General features: G+C 49.6%; 2 protein-coding genes across 3 annotated transcripts in view; one reads left to right on the forward strand and one right to left on the reverse strand.

Moving 5' to 3' along the window:
* LOC112546380 (ecto-ADP-ribosyltransferase 5-like) overlaps nucleotides 1-6,702 on the forward strand; it is a 77,400-nt gene extending 70,698 nt beyond the window's left edge. Inside the window, exon 5 of the mRNA XM_075919672.1 lies at nucleotides 59-6,702. Within this exon, the coding sequence (XP_075775787.1) occupies nucleotides 59-126 (68 nt within the window). The 3' untranslated portion in view covers nucleotides 127-6,702. The remainder of the gene's footprint in view (nucleotides 1-58) is intronic.
* A 637-nt stretch (nucleotides 6,703-7,339) lies between these two features.
* On the reverse strand, nucleotides 7,340-14,351 carry LOC102443765 (ecto-ADP-ribosyltransferase 5-like). 2 transcript variants are annotated; one of them, XM_006110161.4, is made up of 5 exons: nucleotides 14,247-14,351; nucleotides 13,744-13,831; nucleotides 10,546-11,251; nucleotides 9,074-9,106; nucleotides 7,340-7,998 (listed from the first exon to the last, which is right to left on the reverse strand). In XM_006110161.4, the coding sequence occupies exons 2-5, from the start codon at nucleotides 13,804-13,806 to the stop codon at nucleotides 7,892-7,894; spliced, it is 909 nt and encodes a 302-aa protein (XP_006110223.2). In that variant the 5' UTR covers nucleotides 13,807-13,831; nucleotides 14,247-14,351; the 3' UTR covers nucleotides 7,340-7,891. The 2 variants fall into 2 exon arrangements, with proteins under 2 accessions (XP_006110223.2, XP_075775789.1); XM_075919674.1 differs by lacking the exon at nucleotides 7,340-7,998 and having other exon boundaries at nucleotides 8,771-9,106.
* Nucleotides 14,352-23,114: the final 8,763 nt, after the last annotated feature.

Below are 23,114 nucleotides of genomic sequence, written 5' to 3' on the forward strand. Positions count from 1 at the left end.
GATCACAAATAGCAGGCAAGTTGGTGACAAGTTTTCCAAATGTCAACATTGCTTTCAGAATGTACCTCTCCGTCTTGGGATCAAACTGTGAAGAGGAGTGCTCTTTTTCAAAGTTATAATGTATAAAGAGTGGTCTGAGGTCTGCCGTGGGACAGAGATGACTCTCTTCCCTGGAGCGGCTGTCAATTGAGAGCGCACTTTCGAGAAAAATGACATTTGATCATGAAATCTGTGATTTTGCTAACAAAAGGAGCCACAAAGTCAATATTGAATTGTATGTTGTATCTGTTTGTCGACTAAAGCGTTAATACGCCTGCATTTCATTCATCTTCAACATGTGCACATGTATTCTAATAAAAAAATAGTAAATTATGAAGTGTGATTTAGCAGGTTTCTTTTCTTATTTTTGAGTCAATTATGATTTTTTTAAGCCCTACATTTTTCATAGGTCCTAGGCACTGTGGGTAATCTAATGGATAATCTGGCCTTGCACTGAGGGTACGAAAGTCACAGACTCCATGATTTCCAGAATCACCCCAGGGAGACCTGAAGCTTCGTATGTCTGTGAGTGCAGGGGACCCCAGCAACTCCAGTCACTGCAGGCTGCAGGGGCCACCACAGCTCTCAGTCACCATAGACAGTGGGGGATGCCCACAGCTCTAGCTAGTGGGTGCAGCAGGGGAACCTGGAGCTCTCAGTCACTGTGGGTGTGGAGGCCGCGGCAGTGCCCAGGTACCACAAGTGGCAGGGGGCCCCTACGGCTCCCAGCCAGCAGCCCTGCAGCTTGGAGCTGCTGCAGGCAGTGCTGTACCCAACCTCCCCTCTCACAGCAGGCCTTGGACCCATTCTGTCATGGTTATATTTAGCAAAAATCAGAGGCAGGCAGGGATTGACATCCTCTCTCTATGGGAGGCTGGGAGTGCAGGGCCTGGCATGTGCACAAGGGAAGCAGAGCTGCCCTTTCCCTCCACCCCCTCCCCTGCAAGCTCCTGGCCTGGCCAGCATCTTACCATGCCTGCTTGTCCCCAGGCCATGTGCGTTGCGATGCTCCCTGGGATGTCTGGGCACCTGCTGCAAAGTGCCTGTTTTACAGGCCAAACGTGGCCTTACTCAAAACACAGCACCATTGTCTGAATGAGACCTTCTGTGTTGGCTCAGAGATTAGACCTAGGCTTCGTACAAAGTATCTCCTGTGACGACTGCCCTTCTTACTTTTCTGTACCACGGGACCAGCTGCGAGCTGGGTGCATCCCACACCGACCGCGGCGTCTGCCCGCCTGCCCGGGATCCGCAGGTGAAACGAACCCGGGATGAGCTCATGAGGGAGCAAATGGTTTGCCTGCAGGCCCTCCTGCAGGAAGTCGAGGCAGAGCGCCTGGAGCCGGTCGCCAAGAGACAGGAGCAGTGGGCTGACCTGGAGGAGCAGGAGGCCATGTGGAGCAGCGAGCTCCACCCACACTGCAGAGATGGAGCATGTGGCGAAGTGCATGTGCCACCAGCCACATCCCCACCTGCCCTCTGGCTTCCATTGCCTCAGTCGCCTGGGGCCACTGGGGCCCCAGAACATGGGGGGAGCGACCTCTAGGGCAGTCGGAGTCTCCAGGTCACCCGGAAGCAGGCGCCAGTCCCAGGTCCATTCCTGAGTCCGTCCCCCCTTCCAATTCCCAGTCTTTTCCCTCCCTCATTGTTTATCCCCTGAATAAACACTCCTATTGGTTGAAAAGTGGTGTCTTTGTTGCCTGAACTGCAGGCAAGGGGAGGGAAGAGGGAGAATGCAGGGGCCCCATGCAGGGAGCCCTGGGGCAGAATCTCAGAACTGGTCTTGCCTGAAACTGTCTTTCAAGGCGTCTCTGATTCGCACTGTCCCTTGCAGTGCTCTCCTTTTGGCACTGGTGTCCAGTTGCTCAAATCCCTGGCCAGGCTTGGCCTCAGCCGCTCTCCCTCCCCCCACCGCAGAAGAGTCTTCCCCTTATTCTCACACAGGTTGCGGAGCACACGAAGGGGATGTTAAGAACGGCCAGACTGGGTCAGACCAAAGGTCCGTCCAGCCTAGTGTTCTGTCTGCTGACAGTGGTGAATGCCAGGTGCCCCAGAGGGAGTGAATCGAACAGGTAATGATCAAGCAACCTCTCTCCTGCCATCCAGCTCCACCCTCTGACAAACAGAGGCTAGGGCCACCATACCTCACCCATCCTAGCTAATAGCCATCCATGGACTTAACCTCCAAGAATATGTCTAGTTTTCTTTTAAACCCTGTTATTGTCCTAGACTTCACAACCTCCTCAGGCAAGGAGTTCCACAGGTGGCACTCAGTGAGGTTCAGACAGCTGAGGAGACTCCTGAACCTCCCCTTTAAACACCCAAATGCACACTCTGCCACCATCTGGGACCTGCCCAGCCTGGTGTTGAACTGCCCCTTGCTGGGGTGGGGTCCAGGCTGCACGTGTAGGGCTTCATGAGCCAGGGGAGCAAAGGGGAGCTGCATCACCCAGGATCACGATGGGCATGTCCACCTCCCCGACTGTGATGGAGCAGTCTGGGCAAAACGCGCCGGCATGCATCTTTCGTAAGAGGCAGGGGTTCCGGAAGATGCAGGCATGGTGCGCCTTTCCCGGCCATCCGATGCTGATGTCGGTGAAGCATTCCTTGTGATCCATGAGCCCCTGCAATGACCTGGAGAAGTACCCCTTTCAGTAGATGTACTCAAGCCCCATCTCCCTATTGTTTATCTGTATTGCATCTGTATTAGCTCTGTTTTTATTGTTTCTGTCTGCTGTACAATTAATTTTCTGGGTGTAAACCAATGAAGGTGGTGGGATATAATTGGTTAGATGATCCTGTGACAATATGTTAGGATGGGTTAGTCAAATTTCAGTAGCATGTATGGTTAAGGTATAGCTGAAAATATTATTATACACTTTAGGGACAAACAAGATGGGGTGGGAAAAACCAAAGGAGAAAGGAAAGGACACTGGAGTCTGGCTGGAAGTGAACCCCAATAACCATCGAATTGTTGCATCTCTGGACTGTGGGTGTTGCTGTTCTCTGTTCATGTGGGAAGGAACTGGGAAGTGGGAAGGTGAAGGGATCAGCCCTCTAACATCTTGGTGCCATGTCGCAGATGCATCACATTGGACAGGTGAGTGGCAGCCTATAAGTCCCCCCCAATAATCTGTGCAGCTGTTTGGAGGGGACTGTGGCAGACTCTTGTGATGGTGGTTGTGGGTTCTGGCAGGCAGGGTAATGGATTTTATAAATAAATGGCTAAACAAGAACCAGGGCCCATCCCAGGGGCAGGAGTCAATCCGGGATGAGACTGAGAAGGAGATGGGGCAGGTTTTGGAGATCCCATGGGGAGAGTCGCAGTCCTAGATGAATTGTATCCATGTAAGCATGGGAGTCATGGACTTGAGGCACCTAAATCAACTGCCTCATCTGTGGAACTGAAGGAAACACCTCACCCCACTCCCATCCCACCCTGAGAATACTCTGTACCCACCACTGCCAGTGGAGGTTGACACTCGGTGATCCACAGTTATACCCTCTGTGTGAGAGACTACCAGGGAGGTATGAATAGTGGCCCTGGTTGCAGGGGGGATCAAGGTCACAACTGCCTCCTTCACCCAAACACCCTCTGAGACCCCACTTTCCCTCTTGTACCCCAATCCCTTACCCCAAAGTCCCTTCTGCACCCAGCCTCCATCCCAGTCCCTCCATTAATATCATGGAAGAGTGAGGCCTTTGACAACTTTCCAAAAACGATTGCCCACCCCTGCTATACACTGTGGCTACGTCTAGACTGGCCAGATTTTGCTTGTGCAAAATCTTGTCAGCTGTCTAAACTGGCCACAAGTTCTTGTGCTAGAACACTGACGATCTCATGCAAGATCATTAGTGTCCTTGGGCAAGAACTGTGATGCTCCCGCTCAGGGATAAGCGCCTCTTGCGCAAGATTTCTTGCGCAAGAGGCCAGTGTAGACAGCTCTTGCGCAAGAAAGCCCCAATGTGCAAAATGGCAATTGCGGCTTTCTTGCGCAAGAGAGCATCTATACTGGCACGGGATGCTCTTGCGCAAAAGCACAGGTTTTGTGCAAAAGCACCTGCCAGTATAGATGCTCTCTTGCGCAAATGCTTTTAACAGAAAAACTTTTCCATTAAAAGCATTTGCTCAAAATCACGTCAGTCTAGATGCAGCCAGTTTTAAATGGGGAAATGGGATAAGCCAAATATAGGCTGTCTTTGGCACTGATTCCAGGCAAAATAGTTCAGCGGTGGTGGGAGAAAAATGGAACTATGAAATGAAAAGGCTCTATCAGGGTGACTAAGCACTGGAATAAGTTGCCTAGGGAGAATGTTGAATCTCCATCATGTGGAAACCATTTCATATTTAGCTAGAAGCCATCTTCTATAACAGAAACCATTTCAGCTTTTCTCTTTAGCACGTAGTCCAGAGTGAACTTTCTGTCACCCCCTGAGAGAGGCCTACAGGATGGGCTATTGGAATGTGTTAATTGGGCTGGTTGAGACAGGAGATGTACTCCCTCCTACCTGTCCACCATCTTGCTGATAAGGCTTTGTTTTTCCAAGTTTAATTGATGATTTCTGTAATTGGCTGCCCTGACGTCAGACTGTTTGGCTAAGGGTATAAAGATACTACGATTGATTGTATTAGCCAGCCTCACTGGGCCCGGCTCTGCTGGGGTCACATTTGGCTCACTCTTGCCTTATTGATCAATAAAGCTGGTTGTTAGCTGCCAAAACAGAGGGAAGCCTTTGTTTCAACAATCACTGGAGATATTTAAGAGCAGGGTAGACAGATGCCTGTCAGGGCTGGGCTAGCTCACTGGCTCAAAACCTTTCCAGACAACAGAACCCTGATTTGTTTTCCTTGCCCCAAGTTTCACCTCACTTAAAATGACTGGCTTACAAAAGCAGATAGTGAAAGTGTCTCCCTGCGCTCTTACTGAAATGGCTCGGCTTTCCCACTGTGCCACGTAACGATAACAGAAAGCATTTGCAAGGTAAATATTGGACGTGCATTGCGGTTTGATATTTGAGCCTAGTCCGGAGAGGGAATCATTCGGTGTGTAAGCTGCTGTTGCCGTAGCTCTGGCTTGGGTCAGGGGCCTGCCAGGGAGTCACAGCCAATTGCGAATTTAGGGATAGTCACGGCTTTCAGTTCTTACCCATTAACTTCATTACAGACATGCGTGTCATGTTCATCCCCAAACAGCTGTGGTTTGACCATCTGGTCTCAACCTGGCTCCTGGTCCCCCTATGAGTCTATGAGCCCTTTCAGGGGGGGCATAAGCCCCTTTGGGGGGGGCAGCAGGACCCTGTGGCTGAAACCTAGAGCCAGAACCCTGGCGCCCCCCTCTCCCGCCATGGGGCTGAAACCCTGAGCACTGGCTCCCCCTCCCCTCCTATACACTGCAATGCCAGAGTGGGGCAATCCAGGGATCAGCTTCACACACCCACTTCCTCCTTTCCCCGCCCCCAGACACGACTCTCTGGCCAGGCTGGGGGCAGGAATCCAGAGTCAGGCAGTGGGGCAAGAGCTGCTCGGGCTGGGATCATGGAGCAGACACCAGCAGTGTTCCCCTGTCTACAGCTGGTGCCCAGGTTGTAGCTGTTTCTCAGGGCCTCCCTGTGGCTGATAGAGTCCTTGGGGAGAAGTCCTTGGGGAGTCCTCTTGGTGCACAGCTCCTATCCACCCTCTTGTTCACACACGGCCTCAAGCTATGTCCTCTCTGAGCCATAAGCTACCATCTTCCTGAGCTCTGAGCCACACCCTGCCTGCACACATGGCCCCTGGCTACACCCCTGCCAACACTCCAGAATGAACAGCCTGCTGTTGCCAGATATCAATATAACCCACAAATTTAATACTATCTCACACAGCCTGAACCCCACATGAACTAGGCATACTGGAGCAGTTGACAAAGGCTTCCCTTGTCGACCACGGCGCATCTAGACTGCCCCGCTGTGCCGATCAGCTGATCGTCGGCTCAGCGCGGCACCCATTTTGATGTAAATGAAGTGGCGATTATTTAAATCGCCGCTTCATTTTGCTATGTCTAGTAAATTCATCTACATGGCTCTGTCGAAGCCATGTAGTCTAGACATACCCTCAACACACCACAGTCTGGGACAATGCTTGTTATGTGCTCTCTGTGGCTACGTCTACACTGGCATGATTTTCCGGAAATGCTTTTAACGGAAAAGTTTTCCGTTAAAAGCATTTTCGGAAAAATCGCATCTAGATTGGCAGGATGCTTTTCTGCAAAAGCACTTTTTGTGGAAAAGCGTCCGGGGCCAATCTAGACACAGTTTTCCACAAAAAAGCCCCGATAGCCATTTTCGCAAAAGTCCCTTTTGCGCAAAAGTCTTTCGGAAAAAGACTTTTGCCCGAACAGGAGCAGCATAGTATTTCCGGAAAAGCACTGATGATTTTACATGAGATCATCAGTGCTTTTCCGGAAATTCAAGCAGCCAGTCTAGACAGCTGGCAAGTTTTTCCGCAAAATCAAATGATTTTGCGGAAAAATTTGCCAGTCTAGACACAGCCTGTATGTTTTGAACTTGTGCAGCCAAGAGTTATAATGTTTCATAACCTAAGCTTGACCTCGGATGTGCAGCACCTTTTCCCGAAACCTGCGTTACACAAGTGTGATTTCAAACAACAGCTTTTCTAGCATTTTACAGTGAAAGGGCAGCAGTTCCTCCAGAATCCATTTATTTATTTTGGATTATGTTTAAAAGGGAAGGCTGCCCTTAAAAAACCCCAACCCATGACCCACTGAGACTGTGGCTACGTGCCAGAATGTTTCCATTTTCTGTTCTGCTTCTGCTCTGGAAAATGCACATTAATGGACACACGTTGTCTGCTGCACACCTTATCGATTCTTCTGGTATTTGCCTGGGACCGAAGTCAGACTAACCAGCATGTAGTTCCCCAGTCATCCCAATACCCCTTTAGAATGTGGGCACAACAATAGCACATGTCCAATCCTCTGGAATTTCCTTCTGGGATAGGCCGAACCTCACATCCAAGGTACCGCCTGATGTGCTAGGGTCCCCCTGGTTCTGCCTGTTCCACTAGCCTGAGTTTCCTTGTCCTGTCGTACCTAATTCCACTCACTTTCCTCAGCTTTGGGAAACAAGCAACAAGAGCCGGTTCAGTATCTAGGGGTTCCTCCTTTTCAACAACACAACAATAAACAGATCAAGCCCCCACCCAGTGATCCGGGACCGTTACATACCACCTGCTGGGCAACCCTAGGAGGCAACGCTTCCCTTCTCACAAGCACAGAGGCTAAGTGTAGCAAAGAAACCTTTAATAAAAGGAAGGAAGGAACATTGCATTAAGGTGGGAGACCATGACAAACAGGGTTCATAACTTACGCCCTGGGCAACAGACCCACCCCAAGGAAGTTGGGAACAGAAAGTTCAACTATTAAAAGTCTAACATCCGCTGTGAGAGCCTGCTGGGTGACTCCTGGCTCAGCTCACATCAGCGTGCACACCTTTATCTTAAGGGGGAAGGAGGGAGAGCACAATCCATCATGTGTGAAAACAATATGTTTGATCACAGAAGTCATCAAAAGCTGGTACAAAAGTGCCAGCTTGACTGGAATATAAGCAATGATTTATACAACAAGCACCTATTTATAGCTCTAGCATTGTAATACAAATTATATTTGGAATAGAACCATCATTGTGATCTACTAATGCAGAGTGAATAATCAAAGCTGCCAAAGCAGGTACCAGCAACACTCCATCGGTTTCCCTTTCAAACACTGGCAGGAGAGCAGGACGGGTTTGGCTCTGGCAAGCCCCATCCCTGTGATTTGTGTGAGAAAGAAAAAATGAGCAACACAAATAGGAAAATTTAGAAACCATCCGTCAGCTTCAGAACAGCAGCGTGGATCAGGATGACGGATCCTCCAAACAGTGAAGGGCTCATCCCTCCGGGGAATACGACACCTCCTCTGGTAGCTTGTTAATAAGAAAAGATGGATCAGACAATAGATAGGAAATAATTCCACAGGGACAGATATCCTGCATCTGGAAACAGCTAGTGGAACTTGTTTATGCCAGAGGGACAACGTTAATCCATTTCCCCTCCACAGGATACTCCAGCCTGGGATATACCAGAGACATTCACCTCACTGGTGATATATTTCCCCTGCTTCTTCCCTCCGCAGCCTGCTTGTTCTCCTGAAAGAGTCATTGGTGACACATTGTTGGCTTAGGGCAGGTGTGGCCAATCCATGGCTCACAAGCCTCATGTGGCTCTTCTCCTCCCTTGTGCTCACTGGGGCAGGGGAGCCGTCCAGATCCAAAATGGCAGATCCAAAAAGGTGGCCGCAGACAGGAGCCTGCTGAAGCCAAAAAGCCTTCTTAAAGTCTGGGCTTTTGGTTTTTTTTTCTGCTCTATCATTTTTTTGCTCTGGCTCTTCGCGCTGGATCCAGCTGGATCTTGGCTCTTTGGTCGGAAAGGGTTGGGGATATTTGTTCAGCTTATCATAGAATCATAGAACCATAGAGCTGGAAGAGACCTCAGAAGGTGATCAAGTCCAGCCCCCTGCTCTAGGCAGGACCAATCCCAACTAAATCAACCCAGCCAGGGCTTTGTCAATCTGAGACTTAAAAATCTCTAGGGATGGAGACTCCACCACCTCCTCAGGGAACCCATCCCAGGGCTTCACCTCCCTCCTCGTGAAATAATTTTTCCTAATATCCAACCTGGACCTCTTCCACCACTACTTGAGACCATTGTTCAGCTTATAGTTCAGAATTCTGAAGATGAATCTTTTAGTGCTCTAAGGGATCATTCTCCCTACATTTTCTTTTCTGAAATCAACAGCACACAGAATTCACTGAGACCTGAAGATGCTCAGAGACTAGTCATGAGAAAAACTGGATAAATAAACAGAATCCATAGTTAAACCCACTTATTTCTCAACTGGTTTCATGTGACATGTTTGCCCATTGGGGTTGCTCTTGGCTCTGCACTTCAATAGAGAGTGCAGGGTATTGTGAAAATATAAAGAAAACGTTTCTTTCTTACCAGAGTTGTAAACACACGTTTGGTCCTTGTTTCCTATGGTACAAACAGAGATTCAATGAAATGTGATCTGCTCTGGTAAAATTTTTAACTCTATTCTACTTTTTCCAAAGAAACATGTTAATTGTCAGACTGGGTCTACCAACAGACTGCATCTAGCCAGGAATCTTGCTTGTCCGTGACTAATGGCAGGCCTAACAGCATTGTGGGAAGAAAAAAGAAATCCCCTAGTGGACAATTGTGGAATTATCGACACACAGGAGAAGTTTCTTTCCCAACACAGGCAGTTAATAACTGATATATGTCCTCAGGCCGAAGGGATTATAGTCACAAAAACAATGGTTTTATCCTGCGTAACATGTCTGTGCTAATTCTTATTTTTATTCTATTGTGCTCTTCAACTTATGGAAATCTTGTGGCAATGAGTCCCTTCAGTTTACCTGGAATTATGTAACAGGATATTATTCCATTTTACTTGTTAAAATATGTTGTCTTCAGCTTATTCTGGTTTTATGAGAATGGGAAAATGGCGCTCTCTGATTTGCCACTGTCTCATTTATTATTTTGTGTGTTTCCATCATGTATCTCGTATGGGCGTCCCTTCTGCTAATTAAACCATTTCAGGCTCACATGTAGAAATATCTCCACACTGCATCATTTTCAACACTTTTAGAGCTAGTGTAATCAGATCCTAATCTTGTATCCCAGGGAAGGCTGCCCCATGGGTTCCTATATGGTGCTGTGATATTTTCACATAATTCTCCATCCCATTGCTCCTTAGGCTGGCTAATATGTTGTTTGTTCACAAGCCTAGCAGCACACTGAGCAGAGATTTTCACTAAGATTGGCACTGAACTCCCCATAACGACAGCCCGGTTTCTTTCTGAGTTGGTCCAGCTCATTAACAACCCAGTGACGTTGTTTCTCCCAATGGGGAGCACCTTAAATGCCTGTCAGTGAATGTCACCTGACGTGGTGTTGCCCATTCACTCAACTTGGTCACATCTCTCTGAAGTTCCTCACCATAGTCCCTACCCCTGCTTGCCCTAAATAATGTGCCAGCTGCACACTAGGCCACCTGCCTTCTGCTCCCTGCCTGCAGCCTATGGCTTGGCTGGGCCCTGTCTGAGGAGACACAGCTGCTCAGCCAGGCCCTGCAGGGGGCATGTGTGTGTGTAAAACTCACAGCAATTTGGGGCCTTCTTCTGACTCCCTAGTGAGCCCCTCACCATGGTGTCTAGGCACCTTCTCTGACCTCAGAGAGCGCTTGGGGCCCAGTGTCCACCCACCCCGGCCTGAGCCCTTGCTAGCTGCAAGGGTCATGGCAGTTCGTCTCCCCCAGCGCGCGTGGCAAGTCCCCATGTCAGTGTCCCTCTTGTCAGCTCTCCCTGCACCCCCCTTCCTGGGGGTTTCAAATTCCCCACAGCAAACAGTCCCCCCCACCCAAGATTTCTCCTGTTCAGCCCAGTACTCACTGCCCAGGTACGCGCAGTTAAAGTAGCTGCAGGTCCGGTTTGTGCTCCGGAGGACGTAGCTGTTAATTTTACTCCCTTTTTCTGGAACCACGCTGAACATCTCATGGACTGGGATTAACACTTCTTCCTCCTCCGGACTGTGTGAGAAGGCCCTGATGTCAACGCCGAAGCACGTGTGGATGGTGAAAAATGTGTCTGTGCCAAATCCTTCAGCCCGTTGTTTCTGAATTGATGAAGAGGCAAATTGTCCGAACCTAATGGGGCTCGATCCTTTGTGCTGAAATCTAATGTCTGTAACCCCCCGGTACACCGCCATTTTGTACGTCTCATCGCACTTCCCCCGTAAGAGCTGTAAGGCTCTTGTCAAATAATAATGAAAGGCTTTGAAATGAAAACGCTCCATGTAGTTATCTCGAGATGTCCCAGTACTTTTTACTGCATGATTAAACTCCCCGTGAAATTCATTGTCAGTATAGGCTACTATGGCTCTTCCATGCTCATCCTTAAAGCCCGTGGGAAGAGGAAGCTTTGTTTTTACTTCTTGCCATTTTTCTTCTGAGGTTTCCCACACCATGCTAAACCGCGAGGACATGGACTTTTCTTTCTCTAACAGTCCAGGCACAACTCCATCCATTTTATTGGCACAGCCTATATATTGGTCATCAACAGCATCAGGCACCAGGTTCAGCTCTACCTGGCCTCTTACCTGGGAAAATAAAGGAAATATACGGTCATATTAGCATTAGTGTTACAATAGCATCAAGGGAGCTTATCTCTAAAGAAAGAAGGCAGATGAAAGTGGGAGAAGGGGATGTGAAACTGAAGCAGAGTCCTCGGTTCATTGTTTGGCACATGTCATGTTGGTTCCACAATTTTTGGGGTGTGTATGATGGATTTATAGCTTCCCTGTAATAACCAATCGGTGCTGTCTGTAACCTTGGTAACTGAGGTGTTAATTGAACATCTGACTTGGTTTAATAGCATCTGTTGGGAAAAACAAGCCGAGCTGGAGAGAAGGGCTTGGGAGAAGCCGCTTCTCAGCAAACACCGCAGAGCTGTTAGGGGACACTGGCAGGACTAGTAACTTGGGAGATTTTGGTTCCTAGAACTCACCTGCAGAGCTGCTCTGAGCCAGGCAGGAAGAGGGCTGGGAGGGCAGGTGATCAGAAGTTCTGTGGCAAGTTGAACAAGGAAAACTCTCTAAAGAAGGGGGAGGAAGCTGTTTCAGGGGAGCCAGGCTCAGACATTGGGGTGCAGGAAGCCTACCTAGATTAGCCCCATGGATGGCAGACCATTAGGTCAGATTGATGTGAGTCTGAACTGGGGCCTGTTTAAAAATCCTTTTTCTCTAAACAATTTGCTTCTACAGTAAAGAAGACTGGTGTCAGCAGGTGATTGGGTACAATGCACCCCTGGACACCGGCTTCTGAATGGGCAAACCGCAGGGGCCTGAACTCAGCCGGCGCTGCTGGGTGAGCACGATGGACACACCGGTGAGTGGTTTCTGCAGCCCAGGGCCTGTCTGAGTCTGGGAGACTCACAGGATTCCTGCCCAGGAGCAGTAAAGGCACAGGGCCTGACTCCCGAAGCGATGCACTCAGAGACCAGCGAGCCCTGTCAGAGGAATTTCTAGTTTACTGGGGACTTTGTTAGAGAGGTGGCTGCCATGTTTGCAGGTGGGAGCGGGAAGGGGGTAGGAAGAAAGGCAGGAAGGGACACATTAAGAGGGATGATGCAGTAGGGGGAACAAGGGCCATAGAAGGGAGGGAGCCAGGAGGGACTCAGATCCCAATCGAACTCCCACTGGAATATCTAGAAACACCCCCAACCTCCATTTACCTCAGTGAGAGGCCATCTCCATATGCTGTCCATGCACTGCATTGCGCATGACCTCACAAAGATGGTCCATGTGAGTTTACATGAAACGGAGGACGCCATTTTGCAGGCAAGTGTAGAATTGCACTTCTCATCTGCCACTGGTGGGAGTAGGATCAAGGACGTGGGAAAAGGTAGGTCAGAGGGAGGTAGGAATGGAGACCAATCCAGAAAGCAGGGACGTGAGGCTGGGAGAGAAGGAAAGAGCCAGTGGTGGCTGGCGCACGCAGACAATCAGAAAGGGCAAAGACTGCCCAGCAGGGTACGAGCACATGTGCAGGACGTGTCACATCACAGGCAAGCGTGAGAGAGTGCGTGTGGAGAATGGGGATTACTGTGTGAGATAGAGCCCAATTCAGCAGCATATTTAATCCTGTGCCTAACTTGAAATAGGGGATTACCGCTCACTGGCGTTTGTGGGACTCCTCACATGCATACCGTTAAGCCCATGCTTGCGTGCTTTGCTGGATTGGGGCCAAAATATTTTCATGAAGTATCATTAACAGAGATCTTGTTAAAGGAAGAACTCAGGGTGATGCTTCCTTGCCAGCAAAACACAGCTGCTCAGTGTGACCCTATTTGAATCCTTCTACCATCTAGTTTCTCCTGCTGCCTGTCACACTGGACACCAGAGGCAGGACAACTCTGAGGTAAACAGTGCACACGGCCCCATCAGGGAGCGCACACGGCCCCAAGAGGCCCAGAGACTCAGAAGCTGCATGTGGCTGATCCTTAAAGGAGAGAGGGACAGAGACACAGTTGGTTGACCATCAAGTGGAGCGTCCCAGAATGCCCTCTGCTCGGATCGCCTGGCCAGGGGACCAGCTCAGGCGTCAACTTGGGAAGATCAAACAACATGACCTGCCTTCTGCTTGCCTTATCATCCTGCCTGGGACTGTCAGTGTGGTTGAGTGTATGAGTGAGATTTCCCCTCCCTTCCCAGTTTTAACTGAATAAACACACCCTTTACACTCCTGTGTGGTGATCCCCTCTCCTGTGGGGAGACAGACAGGGAACAGGCTGTGGAAGGAAGACGTCCAAGGAGTCTGATGGAACAGAGCTTGGCTGCTGGTTATGGGGTTCATAGACGGGAGCCCAGTCCAGGGAGAGGCCTGCGTTCCCTGACTAGGCAGTAGGGAAGGTGGTGTGGGGCTCTGATTAGACATGTAACCCTTCTGCAGGGTAGGCCTGGAAGTAGGCCTGGTCTTGACTCATGGGGACCTGCCCAGCCCTACATGCCTATGAGCCCTACATGCCTATGAGCCCAAGACAGCCTTGAGCAGAAACAAAATGAAATACAGAGACGTTCACAGGCAAACTTACCGGAGGGATTTCCAGCCAGGTTTGCAGCCAGAAGTACATCAAGGGGATCAGCAGAGACTTCATGGTGGTTCCAACTCCCCCCGTGCAGCTGTGGGAGAATCCACCAGGAAATTCAGTGGAGGTTTGGGGGGAAAGAACATCGCAAAACTCAACATCATCCTGCTTGTGTCCCTGTGATCCACTGAGCCACGCTCAGGAACTGGGGTTTCCCAGGGAGGAGTTGCTCTCACGGATTGCAGCCATCCCACGGTATGGGTCTAAAGTAGTATTCCCCTGCTGCGGGATGCTGTCCTTCACTAGCTGCTAGGTTGGTGTCTCAGGGAGCCAGGCATCGCTATTTGGTGTGCTGCACTTTCCTGGCTTTGCCAGATGAAAGTTTTAGACCCCAAAGTAGATCTCTATCATGAGCCAAAGCACAGCCCAACCTGCTGCCTGGGGTGAAGGCAACACAAGGGCCTGCAGTGAAGTTAATGAAGAGTAAGACTAGAAAGAGGTTACTATACCTGCCTTCCCGAGTGGCTGTGGTGCCCTGGCAGGCTGCTGACCCAAGCAAGCAATGTCTGCAAATAGAATAACTGCAATTACTACAGCTGCAAACATTTACACCACAGGAGACAGACACCCCCCCCTTCTCCCCCCCTCCCATTCCTCCGTTCGTAGTTAAGAAACTTTCCTGTTCTCTTTAGTAATTCATTTTCTTTAGCAATAAGGGCTTGGTCTAAATCCCACTGAAGCTGATGGAAAGACCGCACTGATTTCAATGGGGTTTGGATCAGGCCCATACAGAGTCAAAAAGTTAATATGACTCAGTATTTCCAGTGTTTCCTATTGCCAAATGTAGCCACAAAACTGCCCCCGTTTTATGCTGCAAACCTTGTGGGAGAATGTAACACCCCCCCTCCCCAACCCAGAAGTAAAGCCAAGTCAAAACTCTGTTATAGTTACTTAGAACCCAAGAGAAACAACATTTACAAAAAGTTTTAACACTTGGATTAGAAAGTTGGATTTGGCTGGTTTGGGGGTAAAAATGGAAATGAATTCGAATTCCAATGAGTCCAGAGAGAACAGTGGAGTCTGCCCGGGCAGTGAACTAGATTCTCTTTCTATCACTGCCTGTCAGACCAGAACGGCGGGTCAAACACCAGGGCTGATCCCATAAGGGTCCCAGCTACACAGAACAGATCTCTGTCACCTGGCAGGGTGAGGGGCCAAACCCCAGCCCTGCAGCTCACATGGACACAAACAGCAAACAAACAAACCCCAAGTCCCTTTACCCCCATGCACGAGACCCACCCAAAACACCCCGTTGCCTCTGTTGTTCTCCTGCTGAGCTGATTACTTGGTTGGAGGGTCTGCGGGGGAGTTGGGTCTGTGGGGGCAGATGTTTCTGGCCAGGGAAAGGGAGCCTGACATTAGAATGTGGATCCCAGGGAAAAGTCAGTGATATGGGAACTAGGAGGTGGCAGTGTCTTGCCAGGAGCAGACAGCAATAGGCGGGGATGATGGGGGGGGGTATGTGACATAGTGGGGGGGCTGTCTGCTCTGTAACCCGGGGTTCCCCTGCGCTGTGATGTGCGATTCCCACTGACTCACCCACATGTGGATTGGCCCAGACACCTAGTCCCAGCCTGGGCAGCTAGCAAAGCTCTTCCCAGGGGAGAGACAAAGGGAGGGAGACGGAGACGAACACCTGGCTGGGGGCAGGGTCTGGGAGGGAGGCAGTTTCTGGCTGGAAACATGAAGGAAACAGACTAAACTGAGTGCTGAGGGGGCGATGGACCCCTAACCCAAGGGGTCCGAGGCATCCTGGCCCTGAGTCCTATAACCATATCACGTCTGTGTGGTGCTGTATCCTGGAGGAGCAATAAACCCCTCTATTCTACTGGCTGGCTGAGTCTGTTCTGGCTGCTATGGGTGTGCAGGATCAGGGGAGGGGGGTCCCTGACATGCCGTCACTGGGTGTTATTGGAAAGGGTGGGACATCCACTGGGGTGAGGGGCTGCAGATCTGTCCCTGGTGCTGTGGGGAGAAGGCGGGGAACGTGCACACAGAGCAAGTGGGTCTGGAATGCAGCTGAGAACGCAGCCTGCGTGTCTGCAAGGGGAAGACTGCAGGGGGTCCCAGAGGCCTGGTGTGCGGGGGGAGGACACCAGAGGCCCAGTGTGCGGAGGGCAGAGGTCTAGGCTGGCTGGGGGTGTGTGCCCAGAGACCTAGGCTCCCCTCCCCAGTGTCTGGAGGGTGGGGGGCAAGAGGCCAGAGCTGGTGCGGACAGGGCAAGCAGGAAGGAAATTACTTCATTTTGCAAAAGGAAAGACACAGATTAACCCTGAAAAACCAGAACTCCAGTGGCATTAACCCAAAGACATGGAATGTAAAAAAAAAAAAAGAAAGATAAGTGTCCGTGTGCAGTGGATTTGTTCTTATTGCTGATGTTAGCTTTTGTAAGTGATATGCTGCTGATGCGAAAAACTATGAAGACACACAATGTGCCTTCATTTTGGAAGCCATGTTAAGAGGGGTACCTAAGGACACATTGTATATTCAAAGACCTTGTGATACTGATATTCCACAGTTAGTGCCTCTAAACAAGTCTTAGAACTTTTTACATGAGAAAGGATCATCCAGAAATGCTTAATGACTTCTTTGTTTCGGTCTTCACCAAGAAGTCTGATGAAGGAGTGCCTGACATAGTGAATGCTAGTGGAAATGGGGTAGGTTAAGAAGATTAAAAAAATATATATTTAGAAAAGTTAGATGCCTGCAAGTCACCAGGACCTGATTAAATGCATCCTAGAATACTTGAGCTGATAGAGGAGGTATCTGAGCCTCTAGCTATCATCTTTGAAAAATCGTGCAAGACAGGCGAGATTCCAGAAGACTGGAAAAGGGCAAATATAGTGCCCATCTATGAAAAGGGAAATAAGAACAATCCAAGAAACTACAGACCAGTCAGTTTAACTTCTGTGCCAGATACTGGAGCAATTAATTAAGGAATTCATCTGCAAAAACCTAGAAGATAATAAGGTGATAGGTAACAGCCAGCATGGATTTGTAAAGAACAAATCATGTCAAACCAATCGGATAGCTTTCTTTGATAGGATAATGAGTCTCGTGGATAAGGGAGAAGCAGTGGACGTGGTATACCTAGACTTTAGTAAGGCATTTGATGCGATGTCACATGATATTCTTATCAATAAACTTGGCAAATATAACTTAGATGGGGCTATTATAAGGTGGGTGAATAACTGGCTGGATAACTTCTCAGAGAGTGGTTATTAAGAGTTCACAACCCTACTGGAAGGGCATAACAAGTGGTGTTCCACAGGAGTCTGTTTTGGGACTGTTTCTGTTCAATAGCAATAGCAACGATTTAGATAATGGCATAGAGAATATGCTTATTAAGTTTGCAGATGATATGAAGCTGGGAGGGGTCGCAAGTGCTTTGGAGGACAGGGTCCTAATTCAAAATTATCTGGACAAACTGGAGAAACAGTCTGAGGTAAATAAGATGAAGTTTATTAAGGACAAATGCAAAGTGCTCCACTTGGGAAGGAAGAATCAGTTTCACACATACAGAATGGGAAACTACTGTCAAGAAAGAACTGCAGAAAGGAATCTAAGGGTCATAGTGTGACGCTGTTGCAAAAAAAAGCAAACATGATTCTGGGATGCATTAAACAGGAGTGTTGTGAGCAAGACACGAGAAGTCATTCTTCCGCTCTACTCTGCATTGATTAGGCCTCAAGTAGAGTATTGTGTCCAGTTCTGGGCACCACATTTCACAAAAGCTGTGGAGAAATTGGAGAAAGTCCAGAGAAGAGCAACAAGAATGATTAAAGGTCTAGCGAATGTGACTGATGAAGGGAGACTAAAAGAATTGGGCTTATTTACTTTGGAAAGGAAAAGACTGAGAGGGGACATGATAGCAGTTTTCAGGTACAGTAATTCCTCATTTAGCACGATAGATACATTTCAGAAAATGATTGTGCTAAGTGAAAACAAGTTATGTGGGGTGAATTTTCCCATTGAAAAGAATGGAAAAGGTGGGGGTTGCATTTCAAGCGCACTTGTGCTCAGGGCTCCAGCCTGCACTTGCTAGCAGCCAGCCACTGAGCACAGACAGCTGCCTGGGGATTGGGACATAAGGTTGGGGGGAGAAAGGGGACTGGGTTACAGCAGGAAGGGGAGGTGTTTGGCTCTGGGGAAAGGAAGGGGAGGAGAGGGGAGGGAGATTGGGTTGGGAGTATGCCCCTGTGATGGGTCTGCCAGGACCCACATTGCGTCCGACGAGGTGGGATTGGTGGGGAATGGTGCGACGAGCAGCAAACTCTCTGCCACTTTGCAGGGAGGCGGGGGAAACCCCAAACAGCCGCTGGCAACAGGCTGGCCGGGGAAATGGTGTTATTTCAGAGACGGTCATGTAATTCAAAACATGTTCCCTAAAAAAAAAAAGTCATGCTATCGTGAAAACGTGTTAAGCGGGCATGTATTAAATGAGGAATTACTGTATCTAAAAGGGGCTAGGGGACTGGACTCGATGACATCTTGAGATCTCTTCCAGCTCTAGTGTTCTATGATTCTATGAAATAACGTGCTGTATGGAAAAAGGAAACTGAGGTACGCAACCATATTGCCTCCTGGCTAAATGCCAAGATTCCTACACTATGGAGAGCATAAATATCTACGTTAACTGGTTGTTTATTGGATTCCAAACATTTACCAGAGCCTGTATGGCTAAATAAACTATTTTCTTTAGTTCTTGGCAACATCACATAGGACATATGGGAACCATGCTGCAAAAGCAGATCCAGTCCAGAAACCCTGTTATATTACAGGTCCCATTAGGTACTGCAAGAGCAACCCAAAATTCAACTTGGCTATATGCACTGGGGGACAGCTACCCACATTGCAGTGCTCCATGTAGTAAAGCAATCTCTGCTAGTGAGGATGCATTGTGTCAACTCAATGAGCATAGTGTGGACACACAAAATCAACTTGATTAAATTGAAGGCTTGAGGTCTTAACAACATACATTTGTAGTGTTGACATGGTCTCAGTGCAAACAGACCCAGGTTTTAGCAGAACTAGCTTGCAGAACTGAGACATCTCTGTGCTAAGGGTGAGATGTTTGTTCTAGGGGAAGGGGAATAAAGGACAGAGAGTAGCTGGGAACAGATGTCCCCGGGCCCTCAGCGATGTGGAGAATCCAGCTTCGGGCACCTTGAAAGGAAAGGGGCCTTGAGCAGCAAGGGCGGGGCTTAGGGCTGCTGGGTGTCCGGTTCTGAATTGGACACTCCAGTATTTGAGCTTTCTGTTTGGGAAACAAATTGAGAAAATAGAAATGTATTTTCTAACTAATACGTGATGTCGATTGTGATGTAATGTCAAGTGTGTCTGGTATTTTTGTTGAAACCATGTGGCAACCCTATAGGGCTAAGGACAGCACACACTGGGGATGGTGATTTAAAAGGCATGGGACTTCAGCTGTAGTCGGTGCTGCTGTGGTGGCGACAGCAGCCAGGAGCCACAGACACTTTTAAATTGACAGGCCACCAGGGCAATTGCCCCTTTTGCTCCCTTCCTCCCCACATTGGCAGTCCTGGCCTAGTAGTAACAGGAGATGATCGTGTGATGGGAGAATACCTCAGGAGAACTGGAAACTGCTGAAAAGTTTCTACATCTCAGCCACAAATGACAGGCCTAGTGCACCACAATGCGCAGGAAGGGAAGGGAGAAACCAAAGAGCTGTGCAATTTGTTTAAGCTGCTCTCCTGATTTACCAGTTCTTCTGAGCCCTGAGGTACAGGAAGTTTCTGTTCTATGGACAGTTGGGCCAACACAGGAGTGACTCTCGTAACACATTTCCGCAGTATTTCCACATTTGGCCAGTCACACAGGTTGTATGAACCTAGACTGTGTCCTTTCAGAAGGCAGACAGACAGGCAGGGTTCAGCTGTGGGGCACCAAGAGGCATTTGGCATAAAATCATTGCTATAGGAGATAGAACCATGTGATGACCTTCCATCTAGTCCATCCCCAGGGCACTATGCAGAATTGTTTCCTAAACTATTTTTATTTTGTTTCCTCTGTTTGCAGTGCTCTTTGCATCCATTGTCAAATGGCCCCAGAGACGTGGTCTCCACCCATTTCCTTAGGAACTTGGCCATAGACTGCTAGGTTTAAACAAATATATGGGATGATCCAAGTGATAGGCTTCTGCTTTATTTTGGGGAGGGAAGATTCTTTGGTGTTGCCTCCTTTTATAGCATGAATCCAGGTCCTGTCGAGGCTGGAGCTGGGGGACTTGATCCCGCCTGAGGTCTCTTCCAACCCTGTGAGTCTATGACTCATGCGTTGGCTTTGCCTAGACTAGCCTTGTTGGTCCTGTTATAATCTGAGCTCATTGATGGTAAATGCAAATTGTGCTGGTATCGGAGGCTCTCCGCCGGGATCTGTTCTAGAGCCTCGAGGGCTGTGATTTGCCTCAGCTGACCCACCATGTTCAAATATTTTGCAAATGTTCACCTCTAGATTAGCCTATACAAGCCCTGAACAGGTAACTGGCAGAGGGAGTCCTGCCCCTCCCCCTCCTTCCCGACCCTGTTGATCATCCCCTAACCCTGGCTGGGGCAGTGAAGCAGCTCCCGGAGGCGCAGGTCTGGGTCGGCCTCTGTAGCCGCAGCCCCAGGAGGGGATAGGGACGCCCAAGGACGACTAATCCCAGCAGGGGTTGCGGCGCCGTTGCTGGTGGGTGCTAAGCATGGGCTGTTTTTCCTACGGGTGCTCCAGGGCTGGATCTCCCAAGTAGTCAGCACCGATGAGCTGAGTAATCACACTATGGGCCATTCACTCTGGTCCTGATTGATCTGGGGGAGGGGAGCGCGCAAAGTCCCCTGCCAGGGGCACGTGGTGCCCAGAAGGAGCTGCCGCTGTTCAAAACACACAGGGAAAGGGACCAGCTCCTCCCGGCTCATCTTCCCCTAGCCTGCTCTCGCAGCACCCTCCTCCCCCCGCCCCCCGGCAATGCCCTGGCTGGCCTGCTGCTCCCAGCGCATCATCGGCTCCTGAGCTAGGTGTGGCCTCTGGCTGGCATGGTGTGCCCGCCCTGCACCACTGGGGCTGGGGCCGTCTCACTTAGCAGAGGCTGGCACGCTGGTTACATGCATGCTCTGGCTAAAAAGACAAGGGTTGTCTTTAATACAGACTCAGGGACTCTTAGGGCATGCCTATACTACATGGCTCCATCAACGGAGACATGTAGATTAGGGTGGTCAGCATAGGAAAATGAAGCCACGATGTAAATAATCATGGCTTCATTTAAATTTAAATGGCTGCTGCACTGTGCTGACCAGCTAATGATCAGGTGTTTGTCGGCACAGCACGATAGTCTAGATGCTCCCCCGTCAACATCAAAACCCTTTGTCGACCTCCCCGGTAAACCTCATCTCACGAGGCATAACGGGCTTTCTTGCACAAGAAATTAATGTTGCTGTCCACACTGGCCTCTTGTGCAAGAATACTTGCACAAGAGGACTTATCCCTGAGAGGGAGCATTAGAGTATTTGCGCAAGAAGCACTGATTTTGTACAGTACAACATCAGTGTTCTTGTGCAAATACTCGCGGCCAGTGTAGATAGGTGGCAAGATTTTGCGCAAAAGCAGCTGTTTTTGCGCAAAATCTTGCCAATGTAGACACAGCCATCATATATACAGTAGCCCAGTGTCTGTGAGTCTGTAACACCAGAATGCTGCCTGTTCCCTCTGGGGGGCGCTGTTGCTGAAATGCTGCCTGTTCCCTCTGGGGGGCGCTGTTGCCTGAAATGCTGCCTGTTCCCTCTGGGGGGCGCTGTTGCCTGAAATGCTGCCTGTTCCCTCTGGGGGGCGCTGTTGCCTGAAATGCTGCCTGTTCCCTCTGGGGGGCGCTGTTGCCTGAAATGCTGGCTGTTCCCTCTGGGCGGCGCTGTTGCCTGAAATGCTGCCTGTTCCCTCTGGGGGGCGCTGTTGCCTGAAATGCTGCCTGTTCCCTCTGGGGGGCGCTGTTGCCTGAAATGCTGCCTGTTCCCTCTGGGGGGCGCTGTTGCCTGAAATGCTGGCTGTTCCCTCTGGGCGGTCCAAGCTGCATGAGGAACGCTGGGCCCAAATGGCTGCTTGCTCCCCCGTGGTGGCCCGGCTGAGCGGCGCAGAAGTCAGCCGAGTGCCACGGCGGAAAGGGAAAGGGGGCGGGGCAGTGACATACATGCCCAGGGGGTGGGGCCTGGCCATGTACGTCACCACCCCTTCGCTTCCTGCCGTGGCGCTTGGCTGACTTCTGTGCCGCTCAGCCAGGCCGCCGCAGGGGAGCAAGTGGCGCAAGCAGTCGTTTGGGCTCCGCGCTCCCCATGCAGCACGTTTGGGCTCCACAGTCCCCTGAGTGAGAGGCAGGAGGGGGAGGAAAAGAGAAAGAGAGAGACAGAGAGAGGCAGGAGGCGAAGGAGAGCTGAGAGAGAGGGGGGGAGAGGCAGTAGAAGGAGGAAAGAAAGAGAGAGAGAGAGAGAGAGAGAGAGAAAGAGAGAGAGAGAGACGGAGCGAGAGAACGGAGGCTCAGGAGAGAAGACTGATGTGGAGGAGAGATCTGAAAATCCCGTCTTATGATGGGCTAATTGGCTAGTATACTATAGACATACCCTCAGACACACAAAGTCTGTGTTTCACACTCAAAGTGGCTCCCACTCTCACATGCTCTTTATCTCTCTCTGTAGCCCCAGCTCTGCCCCTTGCATCTTCAGCCTTTCCCTTTTATGGCCCCGGACAGTGGACCACGACTATGTACTGAAATTTGTGAAGTGGCCCCCCTGCAAAAATTATTGCCCACCCCTATGCTAGTGGGACACAATAATGGCTGCTATAGAGGCAACCCTATGAGGCAATGCTTCCCCTCTCACAAGCAGAATCTGAGTGTAGCAAAGAAACTTTTAATAAAAGGAGGGAAGCGACTCTGCATTGAGGTGGGAAACCATGACAAACAGGGTTCATAAACATACACTCACCCCCAAGTAAGCAGGGAACAGAAAGTTCAGCTACTAAAAGTCTAACATCTTCTGGGAGAGTCTGTTGGGTGGCTCCGGGCTCGGCTCATATCAGAGACCACCTCTGATCTTGTCCTTGAGGTGGGAGTATAATCCACATGTATGAAAACAACACATTTGCCGTGGGCAGATCAAGACACTTTTGCTGAAGTCACAAAAAGCTGGTACAAAAGTGCAAACTTGACTGGAATATAAGCAATGATTTATACAACAAGCACCCGTTTATAGCTCTAACTATTTGCTATAGATCCATAAGCTTTCATTGTGATCTACAAATGCGGCGCGTCTAATCAAAGCTGCCCAAGC

Source organism: Pelodiscus sinensis, chromosome 1, assembly GCF_049634645.1.
Source record: "Pelodiscus sinensis isolate JC-2024 chromosome 1, ASM4963464v1, whole genome shotgun sequence".
Classification (NCBI taxonomy): Eukaryota; Metazoa; Chordata; order Testudines; family Trionychidae; genus Pelodiscus; species Pelodiscus sinensis.